The 20,237-nt window shown below is 47.3% G+C and overlaps 1 protein-coding gene across 1 annotated transcript in view; it reads right to left on the reverse strand.

Moving 5' to 3' along the window:
• Positions 1 to 1,720, reverse strand: part of LOC144792041 (vesicle-associated membrane protein 8-like) — a 146,710-nt gene extending 144,990 nt beyond the window's left edge. The window contains exon 1 of the mRNA XM_078666896.1: positions 1,080 to 1,720. Coding sequence (XP_078523022.1) covers positions 1,080 to 1,094 — 15 coding nt within the window. The 5' untranslated portion in view covers positions 1,095 to 1,720. The remainder of the gene's footprint in view (positions 1 to 1,079) is intronic.
• Positions 1,721 to 20,237: the final 18,517 nt, after the last annotated feature.

The following is a 20,237-nucleotide window of genomic DNA, read 5'->3' on the forward strand; positions in this document are numbered from 1 at the left end:
ACATATCACCGACTGAACAGGCATGGAATAGCTGATCCACATCTATCACATGCCACTGGTCAATTAAACACTTTAGAATCAGTGCTTGATTTGTGAAAAAAGAGCGCCAGTGCCCGAAGCTCTGCTCAGCATGCTGAATACCAGTGTTGGAAGTCTTAAATGCACTGTATGCCTCTTTAATCTACTACCAGGCACTTCTGCCTCTTTATCTCACTCTTGCAGTTTCCTGCTTTATCCCTTTGTGGCAGTTTTTCCGTCTTTCTCTTTCTCGTCTTTCCGATCTGAGTGTTTTCCCCCTGTTGTGGTCGATAAAATATCTAATGAGGAAAATTGGGTGTTGGTCCCCAAAAATAAGTACAGCTGGCCCCCACCTGCTCAAATTAAGAACTGAATTTTAGTCCACCTCTGTAGGTCCCGACAAGTTACCACTTCTTGACATGTCACAATGGCAACCAGAAATGGAATGACATTAGCAAAGTCTATCCCCACAGGTCTTTCTGCCATTTATAAATCGTACACCCCCTTTGCAGCAAAGCACTAACGCGGAGTTTACAAGAAGCATGTCAAGAGCCTTTTGTCCCTCAGAAGTGATACTGCAAGAATAAGATTACATAGAGACTCCTGGTGACAAGTGTCATTATGTGCCAGGCTTGGTTTTCTTAAACAAATGCATACTGGGAGATGTAGCCCCAGTTCGCCTCACAAGAAGTAAAGTTTTAATGAAAAGAAAACGAGATTAGAACAAGGAGTCTCTGGTATTATTAAACCCCCTGCAGAGAGCGCTTTCTTGAACAGTATTTATTGTTATATAATTTTCAAGACATCAATAACTTGGCACAGTCCTTGACCCACACCGAAAGACCAACAAACCCGCAAACAGGGTAGGGTGGGGGGGAAGAAAGACCAAATAAGTGTTGCCTCTTGGCGTTAACGTGAATCTACTTTAATAATATAAGTCAGATTGCTCCAATCCGGCCAGTTAAAAAACACACTAACAAAATGGAGAAATTAAAATAGTTGAGGAAGGTATTGGGTGGGGGTAAAGAAGGAGGTATAATAAATGAGGCCCTGGCACTCACCATTCCTCTGTCCATAACTGCCCCTCTTCCTCGAAGTAACGAGTCGTCACTTTTTTGTTTTGTTTTTATTATTCTTGGCCCAGAAGAGGGTGGGGAGTCTCTGGCGTAGCAGCAAGTCGGTGTCTCCTCTTGGATGGGACGGGGGCACTCCACAGCGGTTGGTGAAGTGTTCGTGCCTCGTCTGTGGTGGAAGTGCCCACCGCTCAGCTGTTGCTCCACGCTACGCTCTCTCGTCTCTAGGCCGTTCCTCTTCCTGCTCCAGTTTCAGAGCAAAGCGCTTCAGCACTTCCTGGTTCTGGGCAGGGGGAGGGCAGAGAGTGCTCGCCTAACAGTTCTGCCCGCCTTCCTTCCGTGCTTCCTTACGACAGGCAGCGGACGAAGGCAATAGTTTATTTCTCCCTTTCCGCCTTACATCACACTTTGGGTTCAATCCTACATTCAGGTTCTTGTGAGTTTTGTCTCCAAGAGATCTCAAAGTGTCGGTCCCGTGACGCAGCTGTAGACCTCGCCCACTCCTGAGGTGTGCAGCTGCCCCCTTCAGGTGTCAGGTGACTAGTTCTATCCCAAATAACTCGAGCAGCTCTGCGTCTACAGCTCTCCGTCTTTCCTGTTAGTGTCTAACCAGCGCGGATCTTTTTGCTGAATTACGGAACTGGTATGTTATATATCCAGGGATGGAAAAAAAGGGGGCGGGGGAACAGGACAGGCTGCCACTGAAAGGGGCGTGGTCGACTTAATTTAGGGCGTGGCTTAAAACACCTTAGCTACAAAAATCTGTGCTTCGCATAGTATGCCCCCCCCCCCCCCCCATTGGTGTTTTGCTGCTTCTGTCATTGCATCCAGACATATACTACAAAACGTAACGTTACACCTTCAACAAACCAGGACTATTAGCTTTGTCAATGGTTATTAGTTGCGGAGGATAAATAAGCAGCAACTATGGCTTAGTTGTATTTAATTTTGAAAATGCTTCCGTTCCGAAATGATGAGACTGTAAAAATGCTACAACGAGTCCCTGAAGTCAATCACTCAGGGTTTGTAAAGCGTGGCATATCTCCTGTGAGGGCCTCAAGGCACTTGTGGGGGGTGGAGGGGGGCTGCCTGCTGGTCCATCTGCGCTTAGGTGCTCAGTCAAAGAGGCAGGTTTTGAGGTCCTTCCGTCCGAAACTGGCATCTCATCAGGAAGGTAGAACCACAATTGGAGATGCCACGTTTTGCCTTCAAGAGAGGCAGGAATTTACGAGACCACCTTGTTAAGGCTTACACTGAACCTATACCGAATACTATCACCAATATATGGGGCCTAACACCAATTGTGGGACATTATCCTTGTGGTACTTGTGCAGCTTGTATAACCACTGAGACTACGAAAAGCTGTTGTCTAAATGGAAAAGTGATAACACTCAGGCACCATTCAAATTGTCTAACGAGAAATGTAATCTACTGAATAAGGTGTCCTTGTGCTTTGATTTACATTGGCAAGACTACCCAGCAAAATAAGAAACGCATTTTGCAACACCAATCGCGTATCCGCTATAATGTCATGACTGCCCCTCTGGTTGAACATTATAACAAATTTTCAAATTTGCCATCTGAAATAAAATGGTTTGTCCTGGAAGTTGTAAAAGGCACAAAGAGAAGACATTGTGTAGACAAGCTGCTCACGCAGAAGGAGAACAAATGGATTTGGTCTTGCAACACGGTTGAGAATGGACTAAATTCCTTAATTGAATGGCACACATTAGCCACTTTAAGATAATTTTGTGGTATATTCGGTCATGGCATCGTGTGGTATCCGGAGGCCCCGACCGGCGTACTATTTGCTGGTAGTCTATGGGTTTTATTTGCCTATCTATAGAACACTCGGCTGAGTGTTTCAGGTGATATAGTACATTTATAATCCATAACAGCAGAGTGGCTCTTGAGTACACAACAGACATTAGACGGTGTTTGTCTATAGAACACTCGGTTGAGTGTTCCAGACAATGTACTACATTTATAATTAATAATATGTGATATGGCAATTGGCACACAGCGTAAACTCTTTTGAGTTTGTCTTGCTGTAACGATCACTATTTTTTATGTAGATGTAATACTCCATTGATAATTCTCCGTACGGTCTAAACAATGAATGTGTGGTTACGATTGTATAGTGTTTAAACCCAGACGACAGCTTGTTGGTCGCTGTAGAGAGATTAAGCAGTTACCGTTCCAATATGGCCTCCGCGTTTTTCTTCTGAGGAGGTCAGTTAATATGGGCTTCATACAGTTGTTTTGACCTGTATACATAAGGAATTTTGGTAGCCAACTACTTGTCACATTCAGAAGAAGGATGTGCATTACGCACATACTAATCGGCACAATACAGACGATTGGGATTAACGATCGGTCCACTGTAAAATGGCCGCGATGTTTGTGTAGCATCTGACGTCATTTTGCCTGAAGCGTCTTAAACGCCGTGCATTAGCGCGACTGGTGATCCCAGAACTTTTAAGTCGGGTGTCCCGGGACTATGCGCCGCTAGCTCTCGTCATTTTGAAGTAAGTGTAACTTCTTTGTACGTGTCAATCTGGCTATTGTTCAACTATGTGTCTACCGTGTTTTGACGAGTAGTGAGGTAGGATAATGGGACCACTAAGTGATAATGCCTCGCAGACGACTCAAATCTCTGCTTAAGTCTGTTATATCGAGTGGCTTTTAATATACTGTGGTCACTTTAACGTACATAGACTAATGGTAGACATCTTTTAATTTCAGGTTACAGTGTGATTTAGCGTAACATGAGTTTTTCGTTTTATTCTATTTGCACTTGGGTGCTTGTACTAGGGTGATGGTATAGGCAAGGTTTATTCATTATGGCTTTTTATTCTTTATTATTTATAGATGACCAGTCTGGCTTGTTTCTCCACGTGAGTATTACGAGTAGAGTAACGATAGACTAGGGTTGATGTACCTGTTAAGTACATGATTGTGATTATAGCTATTGATTGATTTTTACAGATTATGATTAAGTCTGATTTTTGAGACACGTAAGTAAGTTCTTACTTCTTTGGGTGCTATGATTATCGAGACACACTGCCCCTAGAGGGTTACATCACTAGCTCTGAGGCTTACTCACAGTGGTGGTACGGGTTTGTCAAGGTTTTTAGTATTTCTAGTGTTTTTAGTGTGGTTAAGTCACCGTTTGTTCTCGTTCTGGTGTGAGCTGATTGCACGGATTCTCTTTGTGTCATAGGGTATTGATGTCCAGTATTATTGTTGTTTTTATGCATTAGATGTTTTTGTGCAACCGTTCTGTCCTGAAGATGGTCCCAAGGATCTACTAGACCACCGGGGGACCGAAACGTCAACGCATAACACCGTTTTTGCATAAATATTTAAATGTGTTTTGACTCTAATTTAACTATACATTGTGTTTAAATCACAAGAATATGGTTTAATCGAATGTCCATATTTGATGCGAAAGGTGTTTTATTTACTACCACTGAATGCTACATGATTAGATTGGCAGTATTTTGTTGCCAGACATTCATTTTTGCAAAATGTTACAGAGAATATAAGGATTAAAGCTGATTGTTTTGATAAACTGTGACTGTCATTTAGTCCCTGTGATTACTATAAATAAGTGCTCATGTATGTGACACTAACAAATGTTTGAATTATCATATGAATGTGTCCTTTGGGGGCATTTTTGCTTGTGTTATTAACGATACCCAGTCCCTGGGGGAATATTGGGTGGCTCTGTTCTGATACTATTGTTATAAGCGCAGACGTTGTCTGCAAGGGCCCTTTTTGCAAAAGTGGTTTGTCGTGTATTTGAGTTTGTGCAAGAGCTCACTGTTTCATTATTGTTGATTGTTATTTGTGTTGTTATATATATAATTTTGGAAGAATTTACTGCACGTGAACTCACTGTTTGCCTAAATGTCAGAACATGAAACTATCACTTACACTGACGATTACATCAATAAAATTGCGGAAGGCCCTTCATTGTTAGGTCCTCAAGCCCAGACTAGTGGCATTAATTCACCGCAGAGCACATTACGTAACAATTTGGAGAGGCTACATAAAAAACTCATTAGAACTGAGTTACATGCAAAATTCTTGAGAGACTGTTTGAGTAACAACATCATTCCTATTGGTCTGCAAGTGAGAAATATACCGTGCATTTTTGTTGAAGCCGAGGAATACAAAATTGGTTTTAGCTTCGTCTCCAACAAATGTTCGAGAAGTTGGATGGTGCTCAGCATTGAAACTGCTTCACGTCTTATTGAAAAATTAAAAGCAGATTTGCGAAGCTAGAAAAACAAATCCGTGAAGATCCAGCGGTCACTGACGCTAACGACATTCTAACTAAATTAGATCTAACAATAGCCGATTTTCAACGGAATAATATCTTGAAAAAAACTGAAAATTTACAGAAAGATCTTAAAAATTACAGTCGTGAACGCACCTACCCTGTTTTGAAAAAAGATTTTTTTCAACAAACAGGTAATCAAGGTAGCTGGGTACCAAAACACACCACATTCTCAGATTCTGGCTCTTCGAGTTCTGAAGATAATAACAGTAGAGGGACATCTTCCTTCAGATCCACTAGAGGAACTAATTCGGGACCTTTTTTAGTGAGGGGCCAACAGCCACAAAGAGGACGATCCCGAAATCCCAGAAGGGGGTGGTTTCGCAATCAATACACCCCCGTGTTTCGACAGACATGCAACAGTTATTACGAGTGGTAGCTTCAGACGCACATTCCCTGCTCACAGACATTTCTCAAAATTCTAATATGGAGATTGTCCCTATCTTTAATCTGTCTTCACATGAATTAAGTTCTAAAGAGATTGAGGTCCTAAGTCATGGATTGTCATTTGTTCCGACCAATAGGAATGATGTGTTTTCCACATTAGTTGAAACCCATAAGTTCTTTAGAACCATACGCCTGAAACACTTCTTCTGCAAAACACCTTCGAGTGGGCCAATTAACATCAGTGGCCTAAAGTGTCCATCTACATTTTTTCCAGCAAATAACCTAGTGCCCAAGGAACTTATCACATTCGAAAATGTGGTACTGAATGAAATTGAACAGCTTTTTCAGGATAGAACATTTGTTAGATTTAATTTGTCCAAAGATGATATGGCCACGTTAAAATATTTGTCTGAACATGATGACTTAATAGTAAAGCCGGCAGACAATGGCGGTGGTATTATTGTACAGAATAAAAACGACTATGATCAGGAGGCCTTTAGACAACTTGACAACCCAGTTCACTATAGGAAATTACCCTGTGATCCTACACCGAGAATTCGCAAGCTGATCCTACATTTGACAACAAAGGGACAGGAGGGATTATGGTTAAGTAAAAAAGAGTTTGAATACTTAAATAAGAAAGATTATAACATTCCAGCGTTTCATATGCTGCCAAAAATACATAAAAATAGTCAGCATCCGCCGGGAAGACCTATTGTTGCGGGGTGCCAGTCGGTTTTACAACCACTGGCTGAGTATGTTTTTTTTTTTTTTTTTTTTTTAAAAAAAGACGTTTATTAGTAGTCAAAAGAGCAGTACATATAGCAAAGCCTACAACCTCGTGGGCCGGCTGCAACATTACGGTATTACGAGAATACAGGAGCATGAAGTAGGGTATTCAGTTCTTTCGATCGCGACCCCAGTAAGTGAGCTTTCAAGTACAACTTCCATGCCACGTGTGCTCAATATTCAGTTATGCTGTCAAATGACGTCTTGTTTTATCTTTTTTTATAAGTAAACATATTAACTCTGCAATCAAAACAAGTCTCATCGGTGTGTCCCAATCATTGGCTGCTCCATCACGCATTCCTCCGGTATCTACAACACTAAAACCCATGGGTCGTAACATCATACTATGGAGGTGTGTCAATGGGATAGGGGTTAGTAGCGCACGTGTTCAGTCTGCCTTCGTCGTGGTGTACGACAGCCGCGTAGAGCGGTAGGGCCCCACGGGCTGCCAACAAAGTGCGTGACGTGCCATATGGGCAAATGGTATAGCCATGTTGTATAATGGGGAGACGCCACCTGCGTCCAGTCCCGCGGCCGGACATGTAGCCAGGTGGGTCTTCCGGATGTGGCGTGTGTGGAAGATAAGGCTATGTCTGGGAGACAAGAGTCCGAAACAATGAACATAGGTGTGAGTGTGGGGGGGGAAGCGGTAGGGGAGAGTGTGTCTGTGGGTGCGACAGTACGAAAAAGGGTCTAGGAGGACATTTCGATATGTCATGGGTTAGTGGTCCCCCATGTGGGCGGGCGTCCAGGTCCACAGCTAGCTGGTCGGGTGTGTGGTGCAGCCGCTACCCGGGGTGTCTGGGGGGGGGGGGGGCTACCCGGCGAGCGCCTTGAGGGGGGGGGCTGCAACCCGCGCCCCTTGTCTTCGCCACGGGTACCCCAACAGTGCTAACCCAATTGTGGCGGTCTCTGAGCAAGCCCTCTGGCCGCGCCCTCCCCCTGGAGGGAACTCAGGATGTCGTCCCAGAGCTGTGCTATCGGGAACTGCCGTAAGCCCGCTATCTCCTCCCGGTGCAGTGCCGTGCTTTCTGCTCTAGCCCAGTTGGTAAAGGAGGAAAACCAGTATTTGGGGATTGGTGGGTCTCTTCGTTTCCAGTGTTTGGTGAGCAGCCGCTTGGCCGGGATAAGGCCTAGGTCCCAGAACCTAGCTTGTGTCTTATTGAGTTTGGTTCTTTTGTATAGCCCGAGAATGCAAGCCTCCCATGTGTGTGGCAGCCCCGGTTCTGTGCTATGTGTCAGGAGGGACGTCACCTCCCCCCAGTATGTGGCTAGAGAGGGGCAGTGCCAGAGCATGTGCAGGATGTCCGCGCCCAGCAGGTCGCATCTGGGACAGGTGGCAGTGTTGACCATGAAGTACCTGTTGATTCTGTCCGGTGATAGATATGCCTGGTGCAGTATGTATAACTGAATCGTCCGGAAGCGGGAGTTGCGTGGGATATTCACGGGGCCAGCCAGTACCTGGTTCCATTCCCTATCAGTCCAATCCCTCCCTCGGTGGGCCGCCCATTTATCCCGGATCGGTTGCGTAGACCTTTGCGTGTGTATAAGGAGGGCCTGCGCCAGCCAGTGAATGATGTGGGAGCCGTTGCCCATGACGTGTAGGTACTGCAGTAGGTGGTGTATCGGTGGCTCTTCATGAACATCTCCCCAGGACTCCGTGTATGTCCGCAGTATAGAAGCGTGGAGTAGGAATTGCCCCGCTGGCAGGCCCGTGCCCTCTGACAGTTCCGCAAATGGGAGTATGGTTCCATCCGCGTAGAGGTCGCCCATGGTCTCCACCCCAGCCGCAGTCCAGCTCTCCAGTATGCGTGTTGTCACCGTTCCACCCCTCCGGGGGGTGCCCAGCAGGGGGAGCGCAGGGGCATATGGTCTGACTCCCTGGGTCAATTTTAGGCTACGGATGAAGCATTTACGGGCCACAGCCACGTGCAGGGGCAGAGGGCGGGGTCCCCTGGTCAGGGGATGAAACAAGGCGCACACCTGCATGTGGGTCCATTGGTAGGCACGGTGGCCGTGTCGTCTAGGTGCGAGCCGCTAAGCCAGTGAGTCACCCATTGCAACTGCGCGGCCAGGTAGTACAGCTCCATATTAGGAACTGCCAGCCCTCCTTCCGCAGTCGGCGAGTACAGTTTCGCCAAGGCCACACGGGGGCGCCCGGTGTTCCAGATCAGAGTACGGATCATTGATTCCAGGTCGCGGAAGATCTTTGTGGGGACATACAGTGGGAGGTTTGCGAAGTGATATAGCAGCCTAGGCAAAGCTATCATCTTGGATAGTGCAATCCTGCTGGGTACGTTTAGTGGCAGGGTCTTCCAAAAGGCCATCTGGGCTCGCAACGAGGAGATGGCGCGCACCAGGTTGCCCTCTAGTATTGATTGCGTGTCCCTGTATATGTACATCCCGAGGTACTTAAAGGTGGTAGGATACCATGTGAGTCGAGCACCTCCGAGGTGCACATCGCACTCCCGCAGGTCCGGGCTGAACGAATACACTCCGGACTTTGTCCAGTTGACCTTAAGGCCCGATACTTCTTCGAATGTCCGGAAAATATCCGATAGTTCGTCCGGCACCGCGGTAAGGTCCCGTACATACAGCAGCAGGTCGTCCGCATAGAGCGAAACTATATGTACCCCGTCAGCCAGCGGGATCCCCCATCCTGCTCCCCTGTCCCGCAGTAGCGCCGCCAGGGGCTCAATGGCCAGAGAGAAGAGTAGGGGTGATAGGGGGCAGCCCTGTCGGGTGCCTCTGCGTACCCGCACCGCCTCCGAGAGCAGCCCACCAGTCCGCACACGCACACTGGGCCGTTGGTAAAGCAGTCCGACCATATCCGTGTAGACATCACCCACGCCAAATCTGTCCAGCACCGCCCCCAGATAGGGCCACTCTACGGAGTCAAAGGCCTTCTCAAGGTCCAAGTCCAGGCACCCCGATCTCGGCCAATGCAACGCGGCGGCCTCCTGAACTCGGAAGAGTCGGCGTATGTTACGGGAGGTGCTCCGTGCCGGCATAAAGCCGTTCTGGTCATCATGGACTAGACTGGAGACCTCTGAGGTTAAGCGTCGGGCCAGTAAGGAGGTGAAGATTTTATAGTCAGTGTTCAACCCCATGCACGTTCCGTCCCTGCCAGGTTTCAAAAGTGAGACCAGGTTAGCTTCGTTAAGCGTGTCCGGGAGCACTGAGTCCTCGATTGCGGCGTTATAAACCTTGAGCAGCTCCGGTATCAGTATGTCTGAACATGCCTTAAAAAATTCGGCAGGTAAGCCATCTGGGCCAGGGGATTTGCCATTGGAGAGGGCGAAGACGGCCTCGCGCATTTCCTCCTAAATGAAGGGTGCCCCTAGGCCCCCCTGCTGCGCGTCCGTAAGGGAAGGCAGTGGTATATTTGCGAGGTAATCGGTTATGGACGCCGACGAGACCCTCAGCTGTGACCTGTATAGGGCCTGGTAGTGACGCACAAAGGCTTGGTGTATTTTACTCTGTGTGTACACTACCACTCCCTCAGCCGTGCGGATGGCGGACACCGGCTCCGTGCGGTACTCTTGTCTGACTAGCCAGGCCAGCAGCCTCCCAGGCTTGTCACTGTGCTGGTGTACGCGTGCCGAGTGAGCCGCATAGTTAATGTGTCTCAGCCGTTCCAGTAATGTTGTGTGTTCCGCTCGGGCCACGTTTAATTGGTCGCCCGCTCCTGCCACCGCCTCCTGTTCCAGACGGAGCAGGTCCGCCTCCACCCTGCGCAGGTCGGCCTCTAGTGTTTTCTGCATGTTCCCCTGCGTGCCCAGACAGTGTCCCCGTACCACCACCTTGAAAGCGTCCCATTCGACCTGTGGGGAGGACGCTGTACCGGAGTTGTCTATGAAGTATTGCGTTACGCAAGCTTGTAGGGAGTTCCGAAAGGGGGCGTCCAGTAGTAGGGCAGGTTGGAAACGCCATGTGGGGATGGGCGGATGTGGGCGCTCCCAAGCTAGCTGCAGCGTGTGTGGATTATGATCCGAGTGCGTCCGGCCAAGGTATTGAGAATCTGTAATGTGTGGCAGCAGTTCTGATGACACCATGTACCTGTCGAGTCAAACATGCAGCGTGTGCGCCCCTGAGTAATATTTTGGTATTAGGGTTGTGAGCGCGCCATGCATCCTTTAAATCCCACTGTGCCGCCCACTGCGTGAGTGCCCTTGTGGCTCCTAGAGATGCTGCATCCGGCCTGGGTGGGGCCGAGCGGTCCAGCATGGGATCCAGCACTGTGTTGTAATCCCCCCCCAGTATCCAGAGGACACCATGCCAGGGCACCAGCCTCTCCGAAATGCTCACTAAAAAAGCCTCCCTGGTCCGTGTTTGGAAGGTAAACGGACGCCAGAACTACCGGCTGCCCATCCAAGGGGCCCTTTACCAACACGTACCTCCCCTCCGGGTCTGTGAGGACATCTGTCATGTTGAAGGGGGTACCCGGTTTCACCCACAGTAGCGTCCCACGGGCAAACGAGGAATACCCCGTGGCATACAATTGCCCCCTCCATCTGCGGCGCAGTGCGGCCACCTCCGCCCCGTTCAAGTGCGTTTCCTGCAGGAGCGCAATGTGCACCCGTTGCCTTTTCAAATAGGAATATATTTGGTAACTACGCGCTGGAGTGTGCATGCCTCTAATGTTCCAGGTGCATATTGTTATCGCAGCCATCCTAGTAGTGTGAACTCCCCCTCACCATAACCACCAGCATCTGCCCAACGGAGGTCCATTGCATCCCCTTTTCCAGCTCTCCCACAATCACCCCCCCCCAGCACACTCAACAACATTCAGGAAGAGGGGAAAAACAAAAAACAACAATAACCAACCGTGGGTAAACCCCACTAAAATACCAAAAGGACAGTGGCAAAACGGGCCACCATCCATACTCTCGATCGAGAGGGACAACCTTCCAAGTCTAGGGGGTGTCGTGCGCTAAGCACAGTTCTGGCAGTCCAGGTGATCAGTCAAGGAGGGAGATCTAGATCCTTCCCTGAGCCATATGGGATAGGTAACAGGCAGCCGATGGCAGTGTACCGGTATGTGGCGCCATCTGTCCCGCTCCAGCCTGTCATGGCAGGGGAAGGGCATAAGGAGGTGCAGTGTGTGTCTCGGGACCCAGGCAAGAAGGACTCCCCATTGACCGTGGCCAGTGGTCAGAGGCAGTATAGGAGGGACACGGGCCAAAAGACAACCCCACCACCCCCACACCCTGCATCCATCCGCACCGCTGGGGCAGTACTCACTGTTCCGGTTGTTCACTGTCCAGTTGGCAGGCAGGGGGGGGGGAAGATATCCCCTGCAGCATCGGGCACTAACCGTGCCTCAGCGTCCAGTCGGCTCCTGCCGCCATCCCCCCCGCCACGGCGGGTGCCTCACAGATGACTCGCACGGAGTCAATGAAACAGATCTGCAGTTTGCAGAGTGACGTCCGGCAGGTCCACCGAGATCTGAGAGTTCGGGACCCCATAAATAGCTTCATCATCATCGCTAGGAACTGTCTGTTGGCCGTCCCCCAGGGCCGTTTCCTGGGACGGCGAAGTACTCAACTGGGAGACTCTCCTGAGTGCATCTTGTTGTTCCTGAAGCATTTGGTCCATCGGGGGAGAGTGCCGTGCCACCGGGCGTTGGGCTGGCTGGGCTCTGTTCCTGCGGCGGCGCCGCGGCCCGCGTGAGCGCGGCCTCGCCTCATCGCCCTGTGTTTTTCTAGGCGCCGTGTCCGTGCCCTCGTCCAGCCACTCACTGACCTTCTCGGGGGTGTTGAAGAAGTAGGTCTTGTCACCCGCCACCACCCTCAGTTTTGCAGGGAAGAGCAAGGAATATTTAAGGCCTGCGGTGCGGAGCCGTTGCTTCACCTCCATGAAGTTGTGTCTTTGACGTTGTACTTGAACAGTATAGTCCGGGAAGAACATTATTGTTGCATTATCAATTCGAATTTCGCCGAGGCGTCTAGCTTGTCGCAGCACCGTGTCTCGGTCCCTATAATTTAGTATCCTGAAAGAGCAGCGGACGTGGGTTAGCGCCGGTGGTGTGAGGCCTCGTCGGCACTCTGTGTGCCCGTTCCACTACGAAGTAGGGCGACAGCGTGCCTTCGGGTAACAGGTTCCTGAGCCAATCTTCAACATGCTGGGCAGGATGGTTCCCTTCCCATTTTTCCGGGACCCCCACGAGCCTGACGTTGTTGCGTCTCGCCCTCCCTTCCGCATCCTCAGCCCGGTCCTCCAGGAATTCCACCCTGTTCAGGAGATCTTGCACTTGCTTGTCCGTCTGGGTGACCTTGGGCTCGATCTCCTTCATCGCACCCTCCAGAGTCTTGGTCCGGTCGGACAGTTTCCGGTGGTCGTCTCGCAGGTGAGTCAGGTCCACGGCAACACTGTCTATCTTGGACTCCAGGGAAGTTCTGGTCTGTTGGAGCGACTGTTCCATGCGCTCCATGGCTGCTAACACGCTGTCCAGCCTCGCAGTCACTTGGTCGGCGGCCATTTTGTTAAGCAGCTTGTCCGTCTTACCCTTCGGCGGGGCACCTCCAGTCCCGGTACGGGTCCGCACCCCTCCGGACATATGCAAGATCGCCCGGCCAGCAGCTCCCCCACCTGGGTCACTCCAGCAGCACCTCCGGGAATACTCCACCTCCGAGCGGGGGGTCCGCTAGCCAGCAGCCTCTCCTCCGGTCGGGGCCGTCGCCGTTATGACGGGGGGAGGTCCGTCAGGCGGGCCCTCGCCTCCTCCCAACGTGGCCCCACCACACCGCCTCAGGCGCGGCGGGGGTCCAGGGGGCCAGGGCGGCCTGCAAGTTCACAGGGTCCGAGTTTGATGGTTGGGTGGGCAACGCAGGTCCGGCAGCCGAGTCCAGGCCCAGGCCACAGCCCCCCACGTGTCCCCCCTGTCTCTCAGGCAGCCGCTATCCCCGCGGGGCACCTACAGGCAGGTCCGGAGCGGATCGTGCTGTTGTGGGCCTCCGTCACCGGAAGGCGGCCCGGCCTCCGCAACATGTGGTGTGGCAGTCCAGGGGAGGGGCCGGGCAGCTTCTCCTCAAGCAGCGGGTGCGCAGAGCAATCCCCTGGCGGCGCCTCTGTGCGGGTCCCGCTATACAGGCAGGCGCTGGAGGGACTCACCGGGTGGCACCGGGTTCAATGCAGCAACCTCAGGGGGAGATCCGCCAGCCGGGTCCGCCACCTCATCAGCGTCCCGCCAGTGGTGTCCTCAGTGCCGTGCCCGCTCCGGGTGCACCGCCAGGCGGCCAGGCAAAACCGTGCCACGCACGGAGCACCAGGTGCGCGGTGGCCGCAATGTGGGGGCTACGCGTCCACGTCTCCCCCGATACGGGCCCCCCGCGGGGATCCAGCAACAGGGCGGGTCGAGGCGGGGGCCACCAGAGGGCGTCCTTCACTCGGCGGCAGTCGGCCAGGAGGCTGCAAGCAGTGGGGCGGGGTTCGCCAGCCGGGGCCTGTGGAGTGGGCCCAAGCCGCGGCCTCCCTTAATGTCCCCGCCGGCCGGGAGGCAGCAGGTCCCGCAGGAGGGCCGCAGGACAGGCCGGTGCCGACCGCGTCGGAGCCCACAGCACAAAGTCGGCCAGAACGCCGGAAAGTGTCTCGGGGAGGCCCGCCCGCAGTTTCGGGCGGCTGTGATGAATTTTGGCGGAGAATTGGCTCAGGGAAGGGGAGCTAAACACGGAGCTCTACCCTAGTGCGACCTCCGCCATTGCGTGCTTAGCCACGCCCTCACCACTGGCTGAGTATGTTGACTATTTTTTAAAACCATTTGTGTGTCAAACCAAGTCCTTTACTCAAGACAGCAGAGATGTCATCAAAAACCTAGAAGGTGTATTGTTTGATCCATCAGTTAACATTCTGGCTACGATGGACATCGAAAGTCTCTATATGAGCATTCCACAGCGGGAGGCTCTTGAAGTTATTTTTGATGTATTGGAAAAGCGGCCGTGTCCCCACCAAGTCCCAACATGGTTCATTGTTGATTGTGCCAAAATTGCCCTGGAAGAAAATTATTTTCTTTTCAATAATGATTTCTATGTCCAACTCCAAGGCGTGACCATGGGTGCGATTTTTGCACCAAATATAGCAAATCTTTTCGTGGCTGCCTTTGAAGAAAGGGTAATCTACAGTAACAACCCCTTCAGTTCCAATCTATGTAAATATCTACGATATATAGACGACATATGTATAGTATGGGTTGGACACCAAGAACAATCGGGAGAATTTCATACATGGCTGAATCAATGTGATTCGAATTTACAGTTCACATTAGAAAGTAGCACTGAGACTATAAGTTTCTTGGATTTACAGATCTCACACGATGACGGGGTTCTTTAATGAGTCTGTACACAAAGCCCACGGCTAGAAATACACTGTTGAAATACAGCAGCCATCACCCTCGGAACTTGCGCAATAATCTCCCTTTTGGCCAGTTCCTCCATATCCGGCGAAACTGTACCAAAAAGGAGGATTATTTCAGAGAGGCCAAGATTTTACAGCCCAAGCTGGTTATGAGATCCTACCCCTATAGATTGGTTAAACACGCTATGAAAAGGGCATGGTTCTATGACCGCCAAGCTTTGTTGCAGAGAGATAAACGAGAGTCTATTAATGAGAACATGATGCAACCTATCACATGTGTCATGACTTTTGGTACTGAATCTCATCAAATCAGTAAAATAATCAGACGAAACTGGCATCTCATCAGGAAGGTAAAACCACAATTGGAGATGCCACGTTTTGCCTTCAAGAGAGGCAGGAATTTACGAGACCACCTTGTTAAGGCTTACACTGAACCTATACCGAATACTATCACCAATATATGGGGCCTAACACCAATTGTGGGGCATTATCCTTGTGGTACTTGTGCAGCTTGTATAACCACTGAGACTATGAAAAGCTGTTGTCTAAATAGAAAAGTGATAACACTCAGGCACCATTTAAATTGTCTAACGAGAAATGTAATCTACTGTATAAGGTGTCCTTGTGCTTTGATTTACATTGGCAAGACTACCCAGCAAATTAAGAAACGCATTTTGCAACACCAATCGCTTATCCGCTGTAATGTCATGACTGCCCCTTTGGTTGAACATTATAACAAATTTTCACATTTGCCATCTGAAATGAAATGGTTTGTCCTGGAAGTTGTAAAAGGCACAAAGAGAAGACATTGTGTAGACAAGCTGCTCACGCAGAAGGAGAACAAATGGATTTGGCCTTGCAACACGGTTGAGAATGGACTAAATTCCTTAATTGATTGGCACACATTAGCCACTTTAAGATAATTTTGTGGTATATTCGGTCATGGCATCGTGTGGTATCCGCAGGCCCCGACCGGCGTACTATTTGCTGGTAGTCTATGGGTTTTATTTGCCTATCTATAGAACGCTCGGCTGAGTGTGTCAGGTGATATAGTACATTTATAATCCATAACAGCAGTGTGGCGCTCGAGTACACAACAGACATTAGACGGCGTTTGTCTATAGAACACTCGGTTGAGTGTTCCAGACAATGTACTACATTTATAATTAATAATATGTAATATGGCAATTGGCACACAGCGTAAATTCTTTTGAGTTTGTCTTGCTGTAACGATCACTATGTTTTATGTAGATGTAATACTCCATTGATAATTCTCCGTACGGTCTAAACAATGAATGTGTGGTTACGATTGTATAGTGTTTAAACCCAGACGGCAGCTTGTTGGTCGCTGTAGAGAGATTAAGCAGTTACCGTTCCAATATGGCCTCCGCGTGTTTCTTCTGAGGAGGTCAGTTAATATGGGCTTCATACAGTTGTTTTGACCTGTATACATAAGGAATTTTGGTAGCCAACTACTTGTCACATTCAGAAGAAGGATGTGCATTACGCACATACTAATCGGCACAATACAGACGATTGGGATTAACGATCTGTCCACTGTAAAATGGCCGCGATGTTTGTGTAGCATCTGACGTCATTTTGACTGAAGCGTCTTAAACGCCGTGCATTAGTGCTACCGGTGATCCCAGAACTTCTAAGTCGGGTGTCCCGGGACTAAGCGCCGCTAGTTCCCGTCATTTTGAAGTAAGTGTTACTTCTTTGTACGTGTCAATCTGGCTATTGTTCAACTATGTGTCTACCGTGTTTTGACGAGTCGTGCGGTAGGATAATGGGACCACTAAGTGATAATGCCTCGCAGACTCAAATCTCTGCTTAAGTCTGTTATATCGAGTGGCTTTTAATATACTGTGGTCACTTTAATGTACATAGACTAATGGTAGACATCTTTTAATTTCAGGTTACAGTGTGATTTAGCGTAACGTGAGTTTTTCGTTTTATTCTATTTGCACTTGGGTGCTTGTACTAGGGTGATGGTATAGGCAAAGTTTATTCATTATGTTTTTTTATTCTTTATTATTTATAGATGACCAGTCTGGCTTGTTTCTCCACGTGAGTATTACGAGTAGAGTGACGATAGACTAGGGTTGATGTACCTGTTAAGTACATGATTGTGATTATAGCTATTGATTGATTTTTACAGATTATGATTAAGTCTGATTGTTGAGACACGTAAGTAAGTTCTTACTTCTTGGGGTGCTATGATTATGGAGACACGCTGCCCCTAGAGGGTTACATCACTAGCTCTGAGGCTTACTCACAGTGGTGGTGATCCAGCGCTCTCACCAAAATTATGTATAGATGACTCTACCTACTACCACTAAATTTACCATACAACACTAGGCCCATATCAACAACAGAGCGACTGAATCATGAGGCGATAAGATCTATATATGTTGTTTTAAACTACCCACAATAAACAAGACCAGCTTGTCATTTAGAAAGTTTATTTAAACATATCTAGAAAAACGTTTGGAATTTTATTAAACAAACATTAGAAAAGGTCATAAAGAGAGATTTATTCAAAATTAATAAAGAGAGCATAATACAAGATTTATTATTCATTAGCAGAAGTAAGTAAAAATAAGCATTTCCAAACCCTAACTATCTCTCTGTCTCTACCCTCCTCACCTAGAAATAAAGTATTTAATAAAACTCTTTTCCTTACGTATGTTGTCCATCAGCATAACACGTCCCTCAGGAATCTCGAGCGTAAGCCAAATGTCTGTTCTTTGAGCCCATTCTTATACCCTAAAACTAAGCTGAGCTAACAATTTTCACATTCCAGCAGTTGAATTCTAGCTCTCCATTGGCTGAGCCACCTCATGCCACAGTAAATTGTGACATCTCCTTCCTCATGTCCGAGATTATTCACTAGTTCATTGTTCATGCACGAAGTCTTGGCAGCACTTCCTCAGGCTGCTACATTTTGTAGCGAAAGAAGTTCAAGCAATGCAAAATCTATCACGTCTCTTCCTTTCAGCCTTGAGCTTGTCGTTCTGAGCTTTCGTGGCACGTTAGCAAATTTCTCCACAGAATCACTTTTGGCAGTCCTTTCCAAAACCTTTCAAACTAAAAGTTCATAGGCTTTTCATCTTTTTCAGAATTATTTTCTCTTGTGGCGTTTTCATCAACAGGCCTCTTTTCAGAAAGCGTCATTTTTCTGCGCCACCTTTTTCTTGCGTCACTTTTTAAAAGTGCACTATTTTTCTGCAGCCATCTCTAAGCTTCATTTGTAAAACTATTATATAAACAAACAAAAAAGAGTAATTAATGAAAGAAATAAAGTTTGTTCTGTTGCCACCCTCCATTGGTAATGATTAACCCATTAGTCTAAATTACCTAGCTGAAGCACACAAATAAAGCAGCATTTATATCTACCATTCTTCATTTAATCCAGCAGGATTCTCTATGCACCTGTAAAGAGTAAAGTGACACCACATAGACAAGGAAGCAAAATAAGCACATGCCATTATTTAAAACAGCCGCTATTAGTCATGACACAACAATAGACAAGATTAATTTATTATTTTCCACATACATGAAAATGCAACGTAATGCACATTTATGAGCACACATGTTAGTAACCCTCGTGTTTTCTCGTGTATGCAACTCTTAAAACTAAGTTGAATTAATACACATATAGCACAATTCATTAGCATAATTAATTCAGTTATGGAAGTGTGACTTCACGAGCTGAAATGAAAACATTTCTGAATCTCGCTCCATCAACTCCCTCATCTGGTGATTTTAAAATCACCAAACACCATCCAAAAAATTTTAGCAAAAATTTTATCTAAGATGAACATGATTCGATTTCACCTGTGTTAGTATTTCTAAAGACTTGTCTCATTAGTTTGTTTATAACTCTCATATTGAGTTTTAAGAAACTCCTCCAGTTCTATACCTCTCTCTTATGCCTTTCTCATTTTGTAAATTCTCTTCTTTTCCTCAAGTGAAAATGACAACTAAAACTAACTAAAGTAAAATTATTAGGAGCACATATATCAGAGACATCTTACAACATCCCTTAAAGATTGAGCATCTTGAGCTGTTATTTACAAAAACATGAACGTATTTTCACTAAGCTTGCAAGGAAAAATAAAACAAAAATGTAAAAAAAAATTTGTCTAAATTTTCTAAAAATTTCTAACACCCCCCTTTTTCAATTTTTTTTATATACCCTTAAACCTTCTAATTGTTTTTCTTCAACCTTGCGTCACAAGTTATTTTCCAGTTAACACAATTTCTTCGACCTTGTGTCACCTAACACATTTTCTTCAGCCTAATGCCAAAATCAGGAAACCTAAAATTTTAACAGGTATTTACTTTAATCATTGTCACTATTGTTTTCAATCTCTTCCTGACTGCTACTATTTACCTCCACTACAGGTATCACTTCTATTTTCTTTCCTGCTTCACTTTTCTTTTCAGAATCTTTTTGACTTGATATTTCATCAATCTTTTCTTTTGATCTGTGTACCAATTTGGATTTTAGGCCTTCATTTTCATTTGGCCTGTTATCACTTTTTCTTGGTAATTTCTTCTTTGACTTGGTCACATTATATTCTGTTCTCCAAGCTCTTTTTCAGAATTTTCTTATTTGAGAATCTTCATCACTCTCATCAGTATCACTGTCAGAGATTTGAATTCTGGACTCAGGTACTTCTTTACTAGGCAGCTTCACTCCGTTAGGAACATCATCTTTGTAGCTGGTACTTGGCAATTCATCTTCTTCTTCCATTACCTTCAACTTCCCAGTTTCAGAATTCCTGTTCCTGCTTTCAGAGCTTCTTTTCTGCTTTTCAATACTCTCCTGGTCTTGAATCACAATCTGATCACATTCTTCTTCTGCTTCTTTTTCTAGCAAATCTCCATCAATTTCTGAGTCTAATGTCACTACTTTCAAGTCTTTTTCATTCAAGGCTTGTTTTCCATTCAAATTCTCCAGATGTCGACCAACCTGTCGATCTTCAAGATCTGGATTTCTTTCAGGCTCTTCTTCAGAATCTGAATCAGCAGTGGTGACACTTTGTTCATCATGATTTTCAGGTGTAAGTACACGAAAAGTATGGCCAGTGTCAATCCATCTCTTCAGTCTTTTGCACTTCACTGCATTTGTTGTGACAAGACTAACTGGCCTCCCTTTCTGCCACCTTGGTACTAGACAATTTCTTTTTCGACGAACTTTTTTCCTGACCCTGTCACCTGGTAACAGATCATGTGCTTGCTCTTTTTCTCTTGTTTGCACTTCA

This window comes from Lissotriton helveticus, chromosome 11 (assembly GCF_964261635.1).
Source record: "Lissotriton helveticus chromosome 11, aLisHel1.1, whole genome shotgun sequence".
NCBI classification, from domain to species: Eukaryota; Metazoa; Chordata; class Amphibia; order Caudata; family Salamandridae; genus Lissotriton; species Lissotriton helveticus.